The sequence below is a fragment of the Phaethon aethereus genome (assembly GCF_964289735.1).
Source record: "Phaethon aethereus genome assembly, chromosome: 12".
NCBI lineage: Eukaryota > Metazoa > Chordata > Aves > Phaethontiformes > Phaethontidae > Phaethon > Phaethon aethereus.
In genome coordinates, this window is record NC_138588.1 from 16,935,883 (window position 1) to 16,954,534 (window position 18,652).

Consider the following 18,652-nt stretch of genomic DNA (forward strand, 5'->3'; position numbering starts at 1 on the left):
ACTATAATTTTACCTGAAGCCAAAGAAAGAACCCTCTACAGTTTTAGTTACAGAAGTTATACTCCTGAAAAACAGGCCAGTGATAGTAAGGTAAGGTTTCACTTTCTAATGTACAAATTGAGAACTGTGTACGACAAAGGTCTAAGCAGATAATGATCCTTCATTCCAAAACTTCTCCACATCCTCTCCACCTTTCATTTCCACTCTAAGCATAACACTTCCGCAGTGTAAATAATTCGGAGGATTCCACTTGTGTGAAGTAAAAGAACCAGGAATGCATTTGGATGGCTGAAGTGATACCCTGAACCAAGGGAATTTCTGTGTATATTGGTTTCTAACTGCATGTTACTAAGTTATCTCCTGACTTCCACTACCAGCCAAGGCACTATAAATACTGTTAATGCTAAGTCATGGTTTTTTAAATCAGCAGCACAACTTCACATATCTATGTGACATGGTAAGCACAGAGTCTTCAGAAGCGTGATTCTGTAACTCCAGATAACATACAGCAGCACCGTTTCACTATGTATCCACAACACTACTGTTTCATTAATAATCACAGAAGTTTTGTTAAAATGTGTCATCATGTACCAAACTGTTTGGGAGCAGTACTACAGCCCATGCAAAGCAGTATTTTGAAGACACACAGTCCATTAAATGGAAATACTGAGAACTCTATGTAACAGTCCATAATGTTAAAAACCTCTAAGACACTGTATGCTTGCACGAAAAAATGGCAGTTAAAAACTGCATTTACCAGGGCTACACTCTCTGAATGAACACATCTGCATGTCACATGCAACATGCAAACCTTAAAAATCAAGCTCGCTTCTGTATAAATGCAGTTTGAAACTAAAAATCCCATCAGACACTAACTGTAAGTCTTACTTTGCTTTAGAAAGCTTTAGACTTGACAGATAAAATGAACACTGAGGATGACCCCTTAGTAAATGAACAGGAAGTCAAGAGTTTTTCTTCGCTAATAAACGAAATTATAACCAAACGTTATTGAAGAGTTATTAGAAGGCCATAACCTATACAATTATTATAAAACTTATTTTACAAGAGAATGCCATCTCACTTGAGTGTATGCCCACTTATCCTAAGACTAAGATACACATAACTATAACATTGCAGAAAGCTGCTGAACCTGCCTTTAGAGTGCTTTTCAGTAAGAAAGGAAAAAGAATACATTTATCATAGCTATTACTTTTGTAGAAGGAAAACAAACAAACTTTATCATCAACAGCAAGTGATAACACAACTTGATCAACAAAAGATAACGTGATCAGTGAAACTACTTGGTAAGTAATTTAAGGTACTGTTTATAAATAAAAAGTCAGCATGAGCTCTGAGATTCTCAGTTCAGGTAAGAATATATAAAACCACAGTTCGGCTTCACATTTTTCCCATCTCCAAAAGAAACGTTTTCTCCTTGGAAAACATTGTGTGGAAACCTCAGGTAGCCACACAGACATACCAACTTCTTTGCTAGCCTTCCTGCCACCTTTTTTTGTTTGTTTTCCCTTTTTCTTCACATTTCTCATTGCCCCTTCAGTGCCAGAACAACTACTATGTGCCGATTTTATTAAAAAAAGACGAAAACAGAAGTCATGAACAGCTTTTGTATTTACATGCAGTATTCCTTGTAGAGCCCAGAATGTTTGCTTTTTTAATTAATCAATGTAAAAATGTTCTATACTTCCTACACTAGCTAGCAATACCTAATATCAGATACTGTTGCATGTGTATGTTCGTACGTATTCTGATAACTCAGTATCAAAATAGACACGCACAAGCAGAGAAACACGCAGGGTGAACCCTGTCACTGCCTGAACCAAGGAGCACCATCTGCTGCCACGACAGAAGTGGTACTGCACGCAGACAGCAAGTCTGCTCCAGGGACTCGCACTTACCAAATCCTGCAGCAGGTTGCACGTGCTTTTCTTGTGTAGATCTCACGCATATGCGTGATGATGTAGTGGTTTCGAAAACATGGAGGTTGAAGTGATTTTTATTGCTTTTTTACAGGAAATAAACAGCAATTCTAAAAAGCATTTTAAGAATTAGACCATTTCCCCCGAGCAGCTTACAGCTTGCTATGGCATCCAAGATATCAGTGCCGAGTGCATTGACAGGCATCACCACATATGCTACACAATCCACAGCAGGCTTCAGTGATACGTGCGCACCAATAAACACAGATGCAATATTTAATTCCTTTGGGACAAACATTTCATTCTCCCCCAGTTTGTTTCTGTCTTCATATTCAATCAATTGCTCAAAACTTCTGCCTAAAAACAATACAAAACCCAAATATACACACCATACATACAAACTGCTTGGCGTAATGTTGCCAGAGGTATTTTAAACCCTAACAGCTGTGCCTTATTTTGTTCTGACTCTCAAATGTTTGTAGTATATGACATATTTCAACTAAGTATTTTTTTAAATGTTGTATCAACTGGAGAGAAGCGATACATTTGGAATTGCAGTCACCAGTTGACACCCCTTGCCAACTATGAAAGAACATTTACTTCTGTCTCCACTACTGAAGGATGCATTCCTGTCATCTTTGTTTTGCACAGGCACAGTTTATGGGATGGATTTATAAACCCGAAGTCTGAAAAAAGCCAGGGACTTCAGTAAAAAAATGCTTATTAACCAAGCTAATACATCCAAGCTGTTTAGAGCAACAGTTTGATTACTCAAACAGAGTTGGCTTCAGTTTACACCACTGTTCCCTTAGCTTTGATTTTACTACACTTGAAGCAAAGGTATAGTTGATTGATTCATAGGAAAGATCCCACATCTGTGATCGAGTCAGATTAAATGTTTTTGCAACCAGCTCGTATTCTTGTGATAGATCTGTTGCAAAGACGCCTTTATCATCAGTCTGGAGTTAAATGAAAGAAAAGGAAAAAAAAGTTTAAATTAGTTTCTCTACAGAAAAAAGGGTTTTTCCTACACATTATAAACCAGTTATATCTTACTGTTTCAAGTTTTATTCCATGGGTCTTTCATCTGTGGCAATTATTTCATACTTTATTTGCCCTATTTTAACTCAAAATTAATAAATTATTCAAACATACAAGAAAACTTCTTCAAGTGATGGCACAATTTATCATCAAAATAGGATTTCCTATTAAAATTGCCAGAAAGATGGCTATCAAATGATGCATACGTTCAAGCTATGTCAGTATTTGCAGATCTTATTCCTCTTTTCCCTTTCCTCAGATCTGGGAACCAGAGCATACTCTATTCCTACATCTGCAGGGAAGAAACTGTCTCGCCCTCCGCACTTAGCGTCAACTAGAACAATTTCTTGATACTGACTGAAGTAGTAAGCTAGCATCAAAACATGTGATCGAAAGCCACCTAGATTATTCACCTAAAAGGAGCAAGTTAGGATTACTTAAGGGTTAATGAGATTACCCATCTGCCACTCAGAGTCCTGGTGTCCTTGTGTCTGAGAAGAACGCTAACTATATCCCATCAGCACACTGTAGTATCTCCTTCTTCTACTACTCTTGTTTTTATAGGCCTTTCTGGGTAAACTGCTTTCTTATGTGACTTCACTGGTTATCTTTTCACAACTGAAAGATAATCTCTACTCATGAATTATTTTTCATCTAATACAACAGAGTTCAAATGCAACAATAACTACTTTATACAGTAAAGGATTGAGGCTTATTAGAATAAAAGCACAACACTAATATATATACATACACCTGGACAACGCTACAAATAATAGTGCTTAAACCCAACAGGATGATAGTAAAATCCAGCCAATCCAGCAAAAGTACTTGGCACCGCAACATTTAAGGACCTTAATTAGCTGTAACGGGAACTCAAGAACTCTCATCTAACACAATAAATACCCAGGCAAGCAGAAGCTTACATGCAAACACTGGACCAGTATGTTTAACAGAAATCAGTCAGTATGGAAACAGTTAAGAAGTTCATTGCATGTATAGCTGATCATCTTATCTACACAGAAAAAAAGGTCTTGCTTTACAACAAAACCAAGAGAAATACTAAAAATTCCCATTTATATTACAAGCATTTCTCAAACAGAACACTGTATTTTCCTATAAGCAGATTATTTGCTGCAAGGGCAGAAATTTTTAGTAAGTCAGGTCTGATCGATAAAAAGAGATATACTTCTCCAATTTCACACCAGTTTGGCTCTTTGCTTAAATACATGGTTAAAGTCAAAAAACTTACACAAAGCACTGCAGGGTGGCCCATGTTGTACCAGTATCCAAAATGGTGTTTGTCACAGGAAGGCACTGTCTGAGTTTTGATATTCGATGTCATGCAAAGTTCTAAGGGAAAAAAAGAAGAAACAAGAATATATATCAAAACAAAAGACATGGTTTTGACACATTAATTGACTTATTCCTGTTCCTGAATGAAAATTAAAATCAGCTATTGTTGCTCCCTTGATTTTCTATACTTAAATATTTGGTAGTCTCTTCTAAGGAAAGTTTGGTCATCAATTTCTTACTAACTACTGGCTGGGTATAAAATTTAGGGAGCTTGCAAACCAGATGCAGAAACACCACACAGCCTTGCACAGTAACTAAAAGTTACTATTTAGTTTTGTTTTCATCTCAGACATCAATTTTTGTCTGCTGCCACGACTATGTCAAAACCGCATACGCGTTACCAGTGTACCTTTATAGGCAACTCTCTCACGTTTATAGGAAACTCTCCCACATACACTGACACGGTTTTCTAAGTCACCTTGGTCAAAGACAAATCAGACTTCCTAGATCAGCAGTACGTGATATTCTGAAATCTAGAAATCACTAAGTAATTTTCTTACCAATAGGTATATGATTCTGTCGAACAAGTGGCACTAACTCTTTTGAACCTGCTGTTGCAGAGTTAAGAAATGTTCCGTGTCCAATTCTGTCAGGAGGCAGGCCCAGGAGAATTTTGGTCTCCTCTTCTTGGTTTGGAATCTAGAGAGAATATATTTTACATTCTGTCAAGGCAGCATAAAACAGCACATTAAATAATTGCAATGGATGTCAAGTTCCATTTTCACAGCATATCTTATCCGAAAGAGTTAGTGAGACTAAATATCTGCATTACTACCTTGTAAAGAAAGGAGTAGTGCATGAAAGTGACTCTCAACTTGGAATTATAAACCAAAGAGGCCATAATTTTACTGTTATGTAAAAACAGGCAATTGCTGTTTACAGTAGAGTTGGAGACCTCAATTCAGCTTTATATGCTTCAGTTTCAAAACCACCCTGTCAAGGAGACCTTTAACACCTGTTTTACACAGGGATTAAAAAAATGGTGCATGAAGAACTTCAACTGCCAGAGGCCAAAACCAACCAAACAAACAAAAAGAAACAACAACAAAAGACCACTGAGACATCAAGAAATAAATTTTCAGAGAAGCATGCAGGAATATCCTGCAAAAGCCTCCTTCGTGAAATAGAAACAAATATAAATAGGCCTGTGATATCATATATCATGCTTATTTTCCTGAAGAAATAAAAATATTTTCAGTTTTATCGGACTCATCAGAGTAAACTTCAGCCACCACTTCAACACATTGTATGGAGAAACCCAACTCTTTCTACTGCTACAAAGAGAGCTACCAGAACTACTCATGAAAATGTGCAAAATTTTACTATACATGACTTCTGATAAAATACCAGGAAGACAACAGTGGATCTCTTGAAATATTACTAATTCTCAATTTCACATCTACACCCCCAATACATATAGTACAGTAAGAAATAATTTGACAGTTCTGATTCAGAACAGATTGTTGACAATTTCTCTTTGTCGTCTTCTCTCTCATCAAAATGCCCCAAACCATTACTACTTCGGCCTGAGAAGTTCAAAATGCACAGCAGCTAATTTTAGTTTCATCAAAGTTTTTATAAAATGGGAATTACAGAGAAAGACCAAAGTAAGAAAACTTTTACCTCTGACAGGTGCAATGCCAGCTTTAGACCTGCTTTTTTTGCTTCTGAGAGTGGTTCCAAAAAATCTTGACCATGTCCTGCCTTGAAGACAGAAACACATCACCATTCTACCGCTTGTTTTACAAAACTCCTCCTGTTACAATAATTAAGAGGTCTTGCAATATCAAAATATTTAATTCAAATACAGTTACACTGAATTATTTTTCTTTTCCCATTACTTCACTTATGAATGCAGCAAGTCACAAAAAGTTCTGCTACATGGACACAATTTAGACAAACTGGTCAAACGTCAGCAGTTCAGATGATGCCCAACACTAACAAGCCAAGTGTCCCGATTTCGATATCCTTTCTACAACTAATCACCTAGAGCTATTTCATTGTAACTTCACAGCTATTCTCAAACATTTTTGCTTTCTTAATACGCCAATAAGAATTTGCTGCATCCAAACAAAATCTAAAGTAGTCTCAAGTTGCAATATTATTTAACTTGCCTCAACCCAGTCAATCTGACTGGGACAATTTAGTAGCAGACAATTCCGAGATAAACACTGCTTTTCAGTGGGTCTTTTTTTGATGTCATGTATTAACCTATTGATTCTTTGTTAGAGTACCTGTCCCTTACAGCAACAAGGATTAACCTGATACCAAGATTACGAGCAATCCATTCAAGCTCGCAACAACCCTAGGACAAAAACTTGTAAGAACAAAGTATGATTACAACCACTTGTTGTTACACAACATTATGTATTTTATCTTCAAGAACAGAATGACAATGGAAAACGATGAAAAATTAGATGAAAAATATTATATATTTATCTTCAAGAACAGACCAAAATAAAACAAAAAACTTACGGTAGGATCACCACTGAGGTCAAGTCCTACGACAACCCCATCAGTGGAAAGAAGGAACTCTTCAGCAAGTTTAACAGTCTGCTTAGCAACTGCCGGGCCACCTCTTCTATTTATTGCTATTAACAATCTAGGATAGAAACGTACGTATTAAGTTAAATACAAGCTGTCACATCAGGAGACCAACAAATTTGATGCCAACAAAAAAGGCATTTCACATCCTTCATGGCTGAGTATTTGTATAGGAAACTGTTCAAGGAACGGAGGTCCCAAAGTGCAGAGGGACACAAATTAGGTAAATACGCTAGCCTGTGAAATGCAGTAGCCACGGTGAGAGGGAGGGCAGGGATCAATACACTGCTCATTTGCTGCCCACACTATCAGGCAAGCAACCTCTCAGAGGTGCACACGTGAAGAATGAGAATTCTTCAGCTTCCACAAATGAATCGAACAAGGGTTGCTACCGAGAGCGTAACAGACAGGCAAGCAGACTGCCTCCCAGCCAGTAGATGCCTTCTGAACCTTTCCTGCTGGTTAGGACCACCTCTCCTTTACAGCAGGTTGCTTGTACAGCTAATCAAGCAAAATCTTTGCAATGAGTCCAGGCTGTGAAAAAGGAGTCTTTAATGCAATTTCCATCAAAAACACTGCTTTTCCTGAAAACGTTGCGGAGAACGGACAGTCTCAGAGCTGAAAAGCTTTACCGAGTTTCACTGTCTGTCAGCAAAAAGGAAGAGAAAAATTCAGCTTTCCACAAGAGTTACCTATTTCCATTCCATGTAATCTAGTTTAAGCGCAACTTTCCTTCCTACACTGATGGTCTATAAACCTCTCTGCAAACCATGACTGAGCATCAGACTACACAAAACCTTGAAACAGAGGTACTCAGTGTGCTTTATTTACCTTACATCTATATCCAAGCCTTCTTCTTTACACTGCTTTATACCCTCAAGTACAGTTTCAACATACATCCTTTTGGTCATACCTACAAACACATGTACACATTTGGAATAAACATATTTGAATTAATTTTATTATGTTGAAGACCCAGCTCTTAAGCCTTTTAAGTTTCATTTTGCACCTTTGATTTTAGACCATAGTCTTCTAATCTGTATCATTCTAATTCTGTTTATAAATACAGTTTTACTTTGAAGCACAGATTTGAATTAAGCCTCCTCCTAAGCATCTGGAAGAAAGAAAATAACTTAGTGTGAACCCAAGAGTAGCAACAGAACTTCTCTTACATGTTCCTATTAAACTAAAAGAAAATAAAAAATGAAGTAAAAAAAAAAAAATTTATCAGTTGTTAAACATACTAGCACACTCAGATATCATACTAAAGCAAATAACTGAAATTTGTGGGTGGTAGAGTTACAACCACCACATTTTTGTCCTCAAAATTCTAATAGTAAAGTGACACACTTTTACATGGTTAAATCTTTGCTTTTATATTTAAAGTATATTTTTACTGAACTAACTAAATTTGACTTAAATTTGTTACCAATGTAGTCTTAACTAAGTTTTACAGCACATCAGACTTATGAATTAAAAACCAGAACAGACTGTACCTGTGGACTTCTCTTCTCTAGGAGTGCTCCTCAATTCTAGATACTTGACACCATCATCAGCAAATTCTTTAATAACATCTTTAGTTATCTGATTAAGGAACAGTGTATTCAAAATAATGAAATTAATGCTTCTAATTGGTTCCATTTTCCTTTACAATTACAATATTTTTTTGGGCATGAAACATTTGCAAAATTTTCAAGTCCTATGTGTGTTTAGCGCTCTCCATCTCTGGAAATACCACCCCCCAGAGTTCCCTCAGTGACACTAAGAGAATTTCCTTGCCTGAACAAGAACACCCCCAAGTGCAGGGTGCAGTCATCACTCCTTTCACAGCTACTGCACCTTTCTGTAAGTTTAACAGGCTGCCTAAAAGCTCCTTTACGAGGACACTGCACCACTTTCCGCTCCCTAGTTTGATCACACAACAGTTCTCCCTGACAGTTCTGTAACCTGAGGTGAGCAAAGGGCAAACTTAGTTCTGTAGTTTTGGTACATAATGAACCAAAGCAGCAGCAGGAGACTACGGTAAATCAATGCTGTGGCACCAATGAACAGACATCACATTTTTAAGACATTATCAGTCCAAGCATCTGAGTGGTCATAATGACCGCCATACTGGAAGCTCATTGCTTTCAGAAAAGTTAAATGTAGAAGTTATACAAAATCTCATGTTTCTAAATTTATGTGTTTTACAATAACTCTCAACCCCAACTGAAGGGACCACTGCTGATATTGTTGTTTGGACCCCAGGGGTGTTAATCTGACTGATTTTGACTGTGTGTATTGCTTGCTTGTTTTAAGCAAACTTTTAATTAACATACCAGTAAAATATCTTCAGTCCCAGTGGTGATCTGATAGATGATCTGAAACATCTGAAAACATCTAAAATAAAAAGTTAAAAAAATAATTGGACAAACACTGAACAGTAAAATGAGTATAAAAAAAATAAAAATCTACACTTTGAAAACCTGTACTCATTGTGCTCGATTAACCAGCTTGTAGCTTAAAATACAAAGACCATCCAAATGACGATTTCTGATTTTAGATGCCAACAGTGCATTTGCAACAGAAATTACTACCACAAAGCCTTTTTAAGCTCAAAGGAAAAGAGGACATTTCCAAAACTGGAAAATATACGAGTAAATTTTCTCTGGAGAGCGGATATCACAAGTGAAAATTTCCAATCCTTTAAAAAGGGAATTAATCAACGAGAGTTTTCTATTTAATTTGCACGCATCTAAGAAGTTATTGTATTGTAAGTAGCAAAGCATCTAACAGACTGTACTGTAACTAACACTTGAATAGGTATTTTCTGCAGCCAGCGCTTAAGGCCATACATTTCTCTGTTTGGAACTTAATTAAAAGATGCTGGGTAAGTGTTCGTCACACACACACACACACGTATGTATACTCACTCATCTAAGGTTCTTTTCTTTCCTTTGTCAATCACAGTCATGCCATTCTGGATGTGAAGGTATGGCTTCTGGGCCATAAGTTTCTTCATAGTGGCAGAACTGATACAGCCGTTCAAATGAGCATGAAGTTCCTAGAGAAAAAAAAAAATCCTATGGACTTGTGTCTGGTGAAAAGGATGGCTTCTACATCTTGTTTGTCCTGCTGTTCTTGTATCCTACATTATTGTTTCACTCTTGAGTTTGAAAATAAAGTAACAGCTATGTGAGCATTTGCCTAATGATTGTTTCCTCGTGCTTTTGCACGCACAGGTCCTATTTGCTCCTTCACTCGGTGGGCTGCTGTCAGCCCCGGTCTCCGTGGGTGCACAGCCGGCCCAGGGAAAGGGCCCTCCAGCCACTTGCTGGAGTGGTGCCACCCAAGGTGAGGAGGAAGCAAACAGCTGCCTCAGTCTTAAGAGAAGCTAACAGGGACTCGAGAACTCTTTCCCCGTCTATGGCAAGGTAAATGTATGTGTACATTGTTTCAAAACAGCAACATCTGTATATCCACTCACCTTTTTTTCATATTTTGAAGTTTTAACTTCGACCAAAAATCCAGCAAGATGCTACCTCTACCCATTAACAGCAACTGCAGTAATTGCCCTCCTTTGTCAGAAACTGCTTTCTGCCTGCCTTCCTCTCCACAGCCTGCCTCTGGGGTCCAAACCTGTGACCCTCAGCTCCACTCCTCACTTCACCTTTGCTCTTTCTTATGATCTCTTGGCTCCTGACATATGGAACAGGTCCCTAGGACCCTCCCGACTCACTGAAAACGTACCTGCAAAGCATCTGCTCTGTTACCTGCCCCCCCTGGAATGCAGCCCTTCTCACTGGGAAAGAAAAACTGGGAGAAATATTTCTTCAAGCCTTTGACTGGAAAACACGTTGAGATTGTAACTCCTTGAAGATTTAATTTTTATTTTGTGGAGCAGCGTATTTCAGATTCCTATTTTAAAGTATCAAGTTCACCAGCAGAGAAGAGGGTTAGACCATCTTAACCTGTGGAGGTGCCCCGCTCCACCTGAACACCATGCGCTACAGCAGCTTACCACTTCTGGAAATCAAGGCAGCTGCATACGTGCTACTACCACTGCATTCCATTTGTCACAGTCTTGCAAGTGAGATACCTCACAGAATTCAGTTAGACATAAAACATAAACCCTGAAAAACACCTTATGGAAAAGGAGCACGAGAATAGAAGGACGGAGTAATCTGATGTGGTTTCGGCTGTCCACCTGTGCATTTACTGTATAAGCTCTCCGCTGGAGTGCGTGCCATTTGCTGTTTTGCAAGCCCAGACGGTAACACTGATTTCTATCTTTATTTTTACCGTTTTTACGCAGTAGGGCGCACTGAACGGTAGTGCAGATATGCTACAAGTAAGGCACACCCCCGGTGACATGGGAAAAAAAAAAGCCTTATCTGGGACAGACGTCTTGGGCTAGCCTCGGGGAAAAACAGGATAAAAAAGGAAAATAAGGATCACGCTCTGCTGATGTAACTGGAAGACGATTACGAGGCGAGGAGCTGCACACGAGCGGGACAGGCAAACACCTACCGCCTCCTCCTGAAGGATAACGGGCCTCGAACAAGTGCGCGTTTGAGAAAGGCTCCGAGGCCGCCGCAGCTGCCCGGCTGGCCGCCGCGCTGCCCCGCGCCCCCGCTCCGCCCGAGCCCGCCTGCACCGCGGGCTCCCGCGCCCGCCGCCGCCCGCCGCAGCCAGGGCCCCGGCCACCCTCGGCTGCTTCACCGCAGCGCCCGCGCCCCACGCCCGCCCAGCCCCGCGCCGCGCCGCGCTCACCACTTTGGGCAGCTGCCGGTAGAAGCGCAGCTCCCCCGCCCTCTCCGGCTCCGCCGCCATGACGGCGCCTGTGGCGGCGGGGGGCGGAGCGGGCCGCGGTGACGGCGGTTGCGCCCCGCCCGGGCAGGCCCCGCCCCTGCGCGGAACTCCGTGCAGCGCGAGCGAAGGCGGGGTCGCGCAGCGCGTACAGCGATTACCAACGTCGAGAACAATCGCTAATATCGAGCGCCGCAACAGCTTCAACGTCAAGTTTATTCAGGTGATAAGACTTACGGCGCGCCAGCGCTACACAAGCGAGAGCTCAAGCCCCGGTCAACCCAGCACGTCACTCTGCCATTACGGCACGACAGTTTGCTACGTTGTCTTGTCACCGCGACGTAAGGGGATAAACGCACCGGGGATATCGCCAGCCCTTGTTTCGAATTAACTCGGCAACTCAAGAATACGAGCTGTACCTTTCCCTACTGCGCAGGTCCAACCCAACCAAAATAAAGATTCCGGAACAATCCTAAAATCTATTTCAATTATTTCATATTTAGCTTTTAGTGTTACTGCATCTAATTCTAAAAACCCCACCATTTTAAGTGAACAAGTCACTAAGCAAATGTTAGCTCTTGCTATATGCCAAAAGAGAGACGAATGCGATTAACATCATAAAACACGTCAATCTACATACTGCTAGAGTAGTTCAGGCAAACAAATTACCCTCCCACAAATATGAAGGAAAAAAAATACCTCACTGACACATGTAGGGAAGTTAGCTTTCAAGTTAAATTCAAGTGTACTAATAAACAACTCCATATTCAAGTTAGTTTGCGTCTCCTTTGGTGCCCAACAGATCATCCAAGTTCAAGCACAGTGCAGAATTTGGTGAGCTCTTCAACTTCCCCCCCCTAGAAAAAGAGCATGTCCATTGAAGAAAGAAAATGAATTTCAGCTTACTCAGTGATCCACTCTTTTATTTTACCTTAGTTAAAGGCAAACTAAGTACAGATACTGTACATTAAAATGTATGCCCATAGCAAGAACAGCTGTTCTTCATTCTACCTTAACGGCTCAAATCTCTACATTCTTTTATTTAGAGCCCTTCCAAGCAGTCACTCCCCTCTGAAACATGTTGCACCCACATTTAAATATAAAGGGAACCATCTGCAGGTCCCACATAGCCAACACCTATCAGCAGCACATCAATTAGTGTCCATATTCCAAGTCCACCAAAGCTGAAGAGTTTTCCCAGACCTTCCCGCCACTGGCCCAGATAGAAACGATCGGCACCGAATCCACCAAGGGTGATGCTGTAAGAATAAAAACATGGTGCGTTATTATTATTTTTGGATTAACTCAGTTTGGGAATCTGTACACGCTTCTTTCTGACATATATACCTACAAGCTGATGATAGTTTTGTTCTACATCACTCAAGAAACTATACATTTTTTGTACGAAAGAGCTGACCGGGATATTAGATGAGAAAGCTTTTGATGAAATAGCACTGTTTCTTAGCTAATTAAGACTATCCAGAGGCTTGACAGTTTTTCATTCATGACAAGCAACAAAACTAAAACTCTCAAATTTAGAAACATGTCTCAACTTTCTAAGCTTGCAGAAGCTAAAAAGACCCCAACAAACAAGCTACAGAAACAGACCCAAACGCTCTCCTCAGCCCCGCGCAGCAGTCAGGCAGCAGTAAGTTTCTCCAGCTGGTGGCAAAGAGACCAACTCTTGCTATAAAGGGAAGCGTTCTAGATCCCTGTCTTAATCAGAGCCTTATTGTATCTCTGGCTTCAGGCACAGAGAGTCTTACTACCTACTTCATCATATTAATCACTTTAGAAATATTAAAATGTAATGAAAAAGGTCTTACCATCAAAAGAACTTCAGTTACTTTCAAATCGCTCTTGTGGTGCTGAAATGGCTTAATACTCCAAAAATAACCTAAAGAGTTTATATTTTAATATTGCCACACCAGTCTCTTCCCTAATAATTTAAAATGCAAAAAACTCAGCCTTGAGGCGTTTCTAGCTGTTACAGTAGGGAAGGAAGCCCTAACAAATGTATACCAACTACAGCCAGCTCAGTGACATCCGTCGACCTCAGAAATAGCTGCGTTCATTGCAGATGCCGAAAAGTAATTTGGACAATTTTAAGCCATAAGTGTTTAAAACTTACAAAAAACTGGGAGAAAAAAAACCCATGAATCTGCAGATTTTTTTTGAGCATTTGTACCTCACTTGAGAACACACAGAATAAAAGCACGCATGTCCTCTCTACTCGGGAAATGGATCACTTTGTGAAGCCTAAGCATCATTGGCATTTACTCTGAAGAAAGTACATTCAACACAAAAACGGGGTAAATGTTTTCTCTCAAGCTCTATTTACTGAGACCGCTAGTAACACTGCATATGAAATCTCCAGGCATCCTATGCCTCCAAATTCTAAGCTAGATTACATGACATATTGCTTACTCAGTTCACCGTTAAAAAGTACCAAGCAGAAAAACACACCAACCGAAGATTTTACAGACAATTAATCTATTTCTAGTAATATTCTCTATTTTAGCTTGATGTTATCCAATAGTTCTTGTGTACCTTAGCGCCAAGGCAGTAGACCACTTATAACCTCCAGTCCAGTTGCAGTAGAGCATCTTAGGAAAGACGCGATTACCTAAACATTAGAAAACATTCAAACCTTCATGTACCAAACAAAGACCACGTAATGAGTAAGAAAACGCCAAGCAAGAAGATAGTGTATTTCTCTAACAAGAGCCTAAAGGGGCTGACAGTAATTGAAACACTGTCAACACAAAAGCCCATATATACTTTACAGTCCTCTGTTCTATCAATCTTTGTCCCACATCAGGAAACATGCAAGGTCACCGAACAAACGGGGAGAATTCAACCTGCTGGGTGAAACCAGCATGAATTTCTTTGATTATCCTACTCAGACACTTGATATTGATTCTCTTAGTGGTGTCCTACTTAGTTTAATTCACAGAAGTTGACAAGAATACAAAAGAACTATCTTCTCTCGTGTGAAGGTACACAACAGTAATAAAAGCCAATGTTTACAGTTAGATGTCACTATTATGCTTACAAATTAAAATGTAACTATCAAAAAAGTCCATAGATTAATCAAGGTGCAGGCTGTTACTGCAATGGACATGAACAACCCTTGTACTGACCCAAATACAAAAAATGTTAGGAAATTCTTTAGAAAAAAAGCTTCTTTACAGAATCTGTTTTAGCCCACCTTACCTAGACAATGAATATGATCCCGTACCGTACAAGTGGCATTATATCGTTGCCGTGGACAAGAAACCGTCATGCAGTTTGTAGAATTGGTACAAACATAATCAGTTGTTGCAAGCTGCCAGCAAAACTGGCAGGTCATGTTAATTGTAAAGTTCTCCTGCTCATGGTTATTCTGATCCTGTAAAAGGACAGCATAATCACTTTACTAATAATAAAAAAACCCCAACACACAGAGTGTACACGATCAGATTACATTTCACGGATAGACATGTTGGGCAAAATAACAATCACCCTCTTCGCTACCCCTGTGTAGTCAAGTCCAATAGAAGAATCAACATTAGAAAATGGACAAAGAGTTATTAAAGCGGAGTTTAACGTTACTGCTTCCTCCTGCCAAAAAAGGAGGACTCCTTCAGTCTCACCTGCAAGATCAGTTTGTACCTCTGACAGATATTTACCCTCCCACTCTCAAAAGGGTTCCATTTTGATCGGTCAACAAATTGATTTAACTCCATCGTGTGGCTGCGTAACAAAAAGATCCACAGCAAGAAAGGCAAGGCAGAGAAGGGCGGGTCTGCCTCCAGAGCAACGGCCTGCAGCTGCATCAGATGAAATGTATCGCAGATCTGCACTCCTGCCTATGTAAGAACCTGGAAATCTTTTTTTTTTTCCCAATATATTTTATGACAGGATGCCACAGTTTAATTAAATGACTTAAATTTGGGTTTAAAAGTAACAGGTTACTTACAACACAATGAACATGTGGCTTGACTTTGCAATCAAAAGTGGCCGGCTTCCCATATATACAGGAATAGTTTGTGTTACATGTCATACAGTCTGGTGGCAATCTACTGCAAAGCCCGTTGCTAGGACATTTAGTCACATAAGATGGAATTTCTGTACTTTCTGAAAAGTGAAATACATGAATAAAATTAAGAAAGCAAATTTTAAAAAGCTATATAGTCTAAAGTATATATATACAGGTATGTTTTCTTCTATATTCATATATATACACATGCACATGCACTGGCACTGTACAAAGGGCTTTCCTTGGAATACAGCGAAGGGCATCACAAGTCTGTGTTGCGGGAGCCACTGCGTCAGGGTGCCCCGCAAGGACCTCGCAGAAGTTCTGTACACGACGGCACAGCACCGCGACTCAGGCCCGTACCAGAACAGAGCGAGGCCTGGACTAGTGCTGCCTCCGCCAGCATTTCTCAGCAGAAGTAACCAGTTTAGGTATAGAAGCAGGTTGACTTGTGTTAACAGACTCTTAGGTCAGGTCTAATTAAGTTTGCAGCAAGCTCAGCCATTTGCTGCTTGTATGTGTTCAGAGTCACCTCCCAAATGACTGGCACGAACAGGGTTTCAGCCAATCCTGACGCACCCCTTACCGAGCTACAAAATCCGTATTTATGTCGGATAGGGAACAGTAACAAGCCCTTACAGAATGCTGGAGTCTTTCAAGAACTTCCACCATCCTGAGAGAGTATAAAGCACCTGAACAACAACAGTAGTTTAAGTGGTCATTTCTAGCCGTGAGATCTCATATGGACCAATTTTATAATTATATAAGCCAAACTAATTGTTAAGGTCATTGAAGAGAAATTCACCATGTGCTATACTATAACATCTTGTACCACTGTGGAAGCACGTACAGGTTGCTAAGACATAATCCAAGAACTTTACTATTAAATTCAAGACACTGAGGAAAAAGGCCCACAGAAGAAAACCAAAAAACCCCAAGGGTTTTTTTTTGTACCTGCTGCTTTAAAATAAGGAGCATTTGTACTCGTTGAAGTTAGACTTTTTGCAAATGTAGACTGTGGCTGCGAATGCTTTGTGGTCATCAAAGATCCTGCTGCAAGGAAACAAAAATGGAGAAAGTGACATTTCTGGAATAAAATTCATCTTCAGAAGCAGTTTGATTTCAGCACGCTGACATGAAGTTACAAATGGAAAGCGCAATGAGAATTTAAAAAATCATAGAAAATGGTGGCTTGATGGTTGTTTAAATAGTAGGATGTTTCCGTTTGACATTGAAGTGATCATTAGAATTGAATCGTTCCTTTTGGACAAGGAACCATGTTTGTTTCAATTCCGTCTCATTTTTTGATTTTTTGACGGGAATTAAAACGCGCCGCTGACCAAGCGGATTTTCCGCAGCGTTTGCTACTGAGCAGGAGCCTTTCACGCAGCAGCGCGGCGACCGCCCCGCCCGCCCGCTGGGGCAGCACTGCCCGGCAGCCGCGCCCGCACCGCGCGCGCCCCGCGGCCCCAGGGGCTGGGGGCCGTGCCCGCCTGGGAGCGCGAGCGGGTCTGTCGCAGCCGCCGCACCTCGCGCGGTACGTTTTGGGTCGCGCACAACTCACGCCAAGGAGGACGCACGCAAGACGCTACGTCAGCCTCGCGCAGCAGAGGAGTGGGCGAGCGGGGCCCAGTCCGCCCTTCGCCCAACGCCACGCACCTCAGCGCCGCGTAGCGGCCCCGCGGCCCACAGCTAAAGCCGGCCGCGCCCGGCTCCCCCCGCCGCCCCGCCCCGGGAAAAGCGGCCGCGCATCTCCGTCCCACCGCGGTCACGGCACCCGCCCCGCGGACGGGCTGGAGACACCCGCGGGAACAGCCCCCACCCGCAGGCAAGGCGCTGCGGCGCCGCCCGGCCTGCCCCGCCGACCCAGGGCCTCCAGCGCCCGGCCCGCCCGAGCGGCCGCAGCTCCCACCCCGCCCGCGCTGTCCCGCCCTCGGGGAGCCCGGGCACGGCGGCGGCGGGCGCGCTCACCGCGGCCAGAGAAGACGTAGAGCTGGGCCAGGAAGAGCGCGACGCCGCAGAGCCTCCGCAGGGCGCGCAGCCCCGCCGGCGCCGCCATCATGCCTGCCGCCGCCTGCCGGCTCCGCCGCTCCCGGCGAGGGGCGGGGCCGCCCCGCGCGGGGACCGGCCCCCGCGGCGCGAAGGCGGGCGGGGGCGGGGCGGGAACCGCTGTCCGCACGGGGCGGCCGCCGCGGAAAACCGCGTTACCGCAGCTCGCGCGTCCCGCTTGCGCCCAGCCCGCAGCTTCCGCCCTCGCTGCCACGCCGCCCGCGCGGCGCGTTGGCATTGTGAGCGCTTTAAGTGGTATTATTTTTATTACGTGATATCCCCCCGACCTCGGGCATTGCCGCCGGTCATCTGAAAAACTAAAGTGGCGACAGCCGAGAGCACACGCGTGCTAAAAACTTCATCTTACATTTGCAAAGCCTAGAACGCCCCTGGGGAAACGGCCAACGTTTCAGGGCTGCCGGCTGCGCGGGCGGAGTAAGGTACTGTTCACAAACAGAAACAAAAATCGCCCTCCGCCGAGGGAAGAGAAAGCTTGCCCAGCCTTTGTTCCTCCAGGCGCTGGGGGGGTGTTTTTTCCCCACCCCCCTTGTAAAGGCAAGGGATAAGCGGCTGGTAAAAACCGATACACAAAACCGAACTAACACAAAAGCAGAAAGTCTGTGCAAGTGGCAGGGAGAAGGAAAACTGTAGCTTTGTCTTTGCATAGTATTTATGCTTCGTATTTTCTGCTTTATTGCAGTGATATTTATATCACAACGTGTACAGTCGGATAGCGTAAGATAATTGAGTAACATACTGAAGACTACTTAAGCCTTGTAACTAAAACACGGCGTATAAAAGTAGAAAAAAAAGTTGCAGTAAAAATTCCTCTCTCCAAAAAAAAATCTGATTCAAGTGCCTGTCACAAAAACTGCAACAGAAATCGTTTATAAGCATATACAGGTCAGATAAATACGGC

General features: G+C 42.0%; 2 protein-coding genes across 3 annotated transcripts; both read right to left on the minus strand.

Annotated features, from left to right (window-relative positions):
- Positions 1-2,704: 2,704 nt before the first annotated feature.
- MAPDA (N6-Methyl-AMP deaminase) lies at positions 2,705-11,687 on the minus strand (the record flags this gene model as incomplete). The annotated part of the gene is made up of 10 exons (XM_082005078.1): positions 2,705-2,896; positions 4,228-4,328; positions 4,832-4,970; positions 5,955-6,035; positions 6,807-6,933; positions 7,707-7,788; positions 8,372-8,459; positions 9,194-9,254; positions 9,788-9,918; positions 11,628-11,687. The coding sequence occupies 10 exons, from the start codon at positions 11,685-11,687 to the stop codon at positions 2,705-2,707; spliced, it is 1,062 nt and encodes a 353-aa protein (XP_081861204.1).
- Positions 11,688-12,691: 1,004 nt separating this feature from the next.
- TM2D3 (TM2 domain containing 3) lies at positions 12,692-17,746 on the minus strand (the record flags this gene model as incomplete). 2 transcript variants are annotated; one of them, XM_082004913.1, is made up of 6 exons in its annotated part: positions 12,692-12,922; positions 14,214-14,289; positions 14,880-15,054; positions 15,625-15,782; positions 16,639-16,734; positions 17,656-17,746. In XM_082004913.1, the coding sequence occupies 6 exons, from the start codon at positions 17,744-17,746 to the stop codon at positions 12,757-12,759; spliced, it is 762 nt and encodes a 253-aa protein (XP_081861039.1). In that variant the 3' UTR covers positions 12,692-12,756. The 2 variants fall into 2 exon arrangements, with proteins under 2 accessions (XP_081861039.1, XP_081861038.1); XM_082004912.1 differs by having other exon boundaries at positions 16,639-16,737.
- Positions 17,747-18,652: the final 906 nt, after the last annotated feature.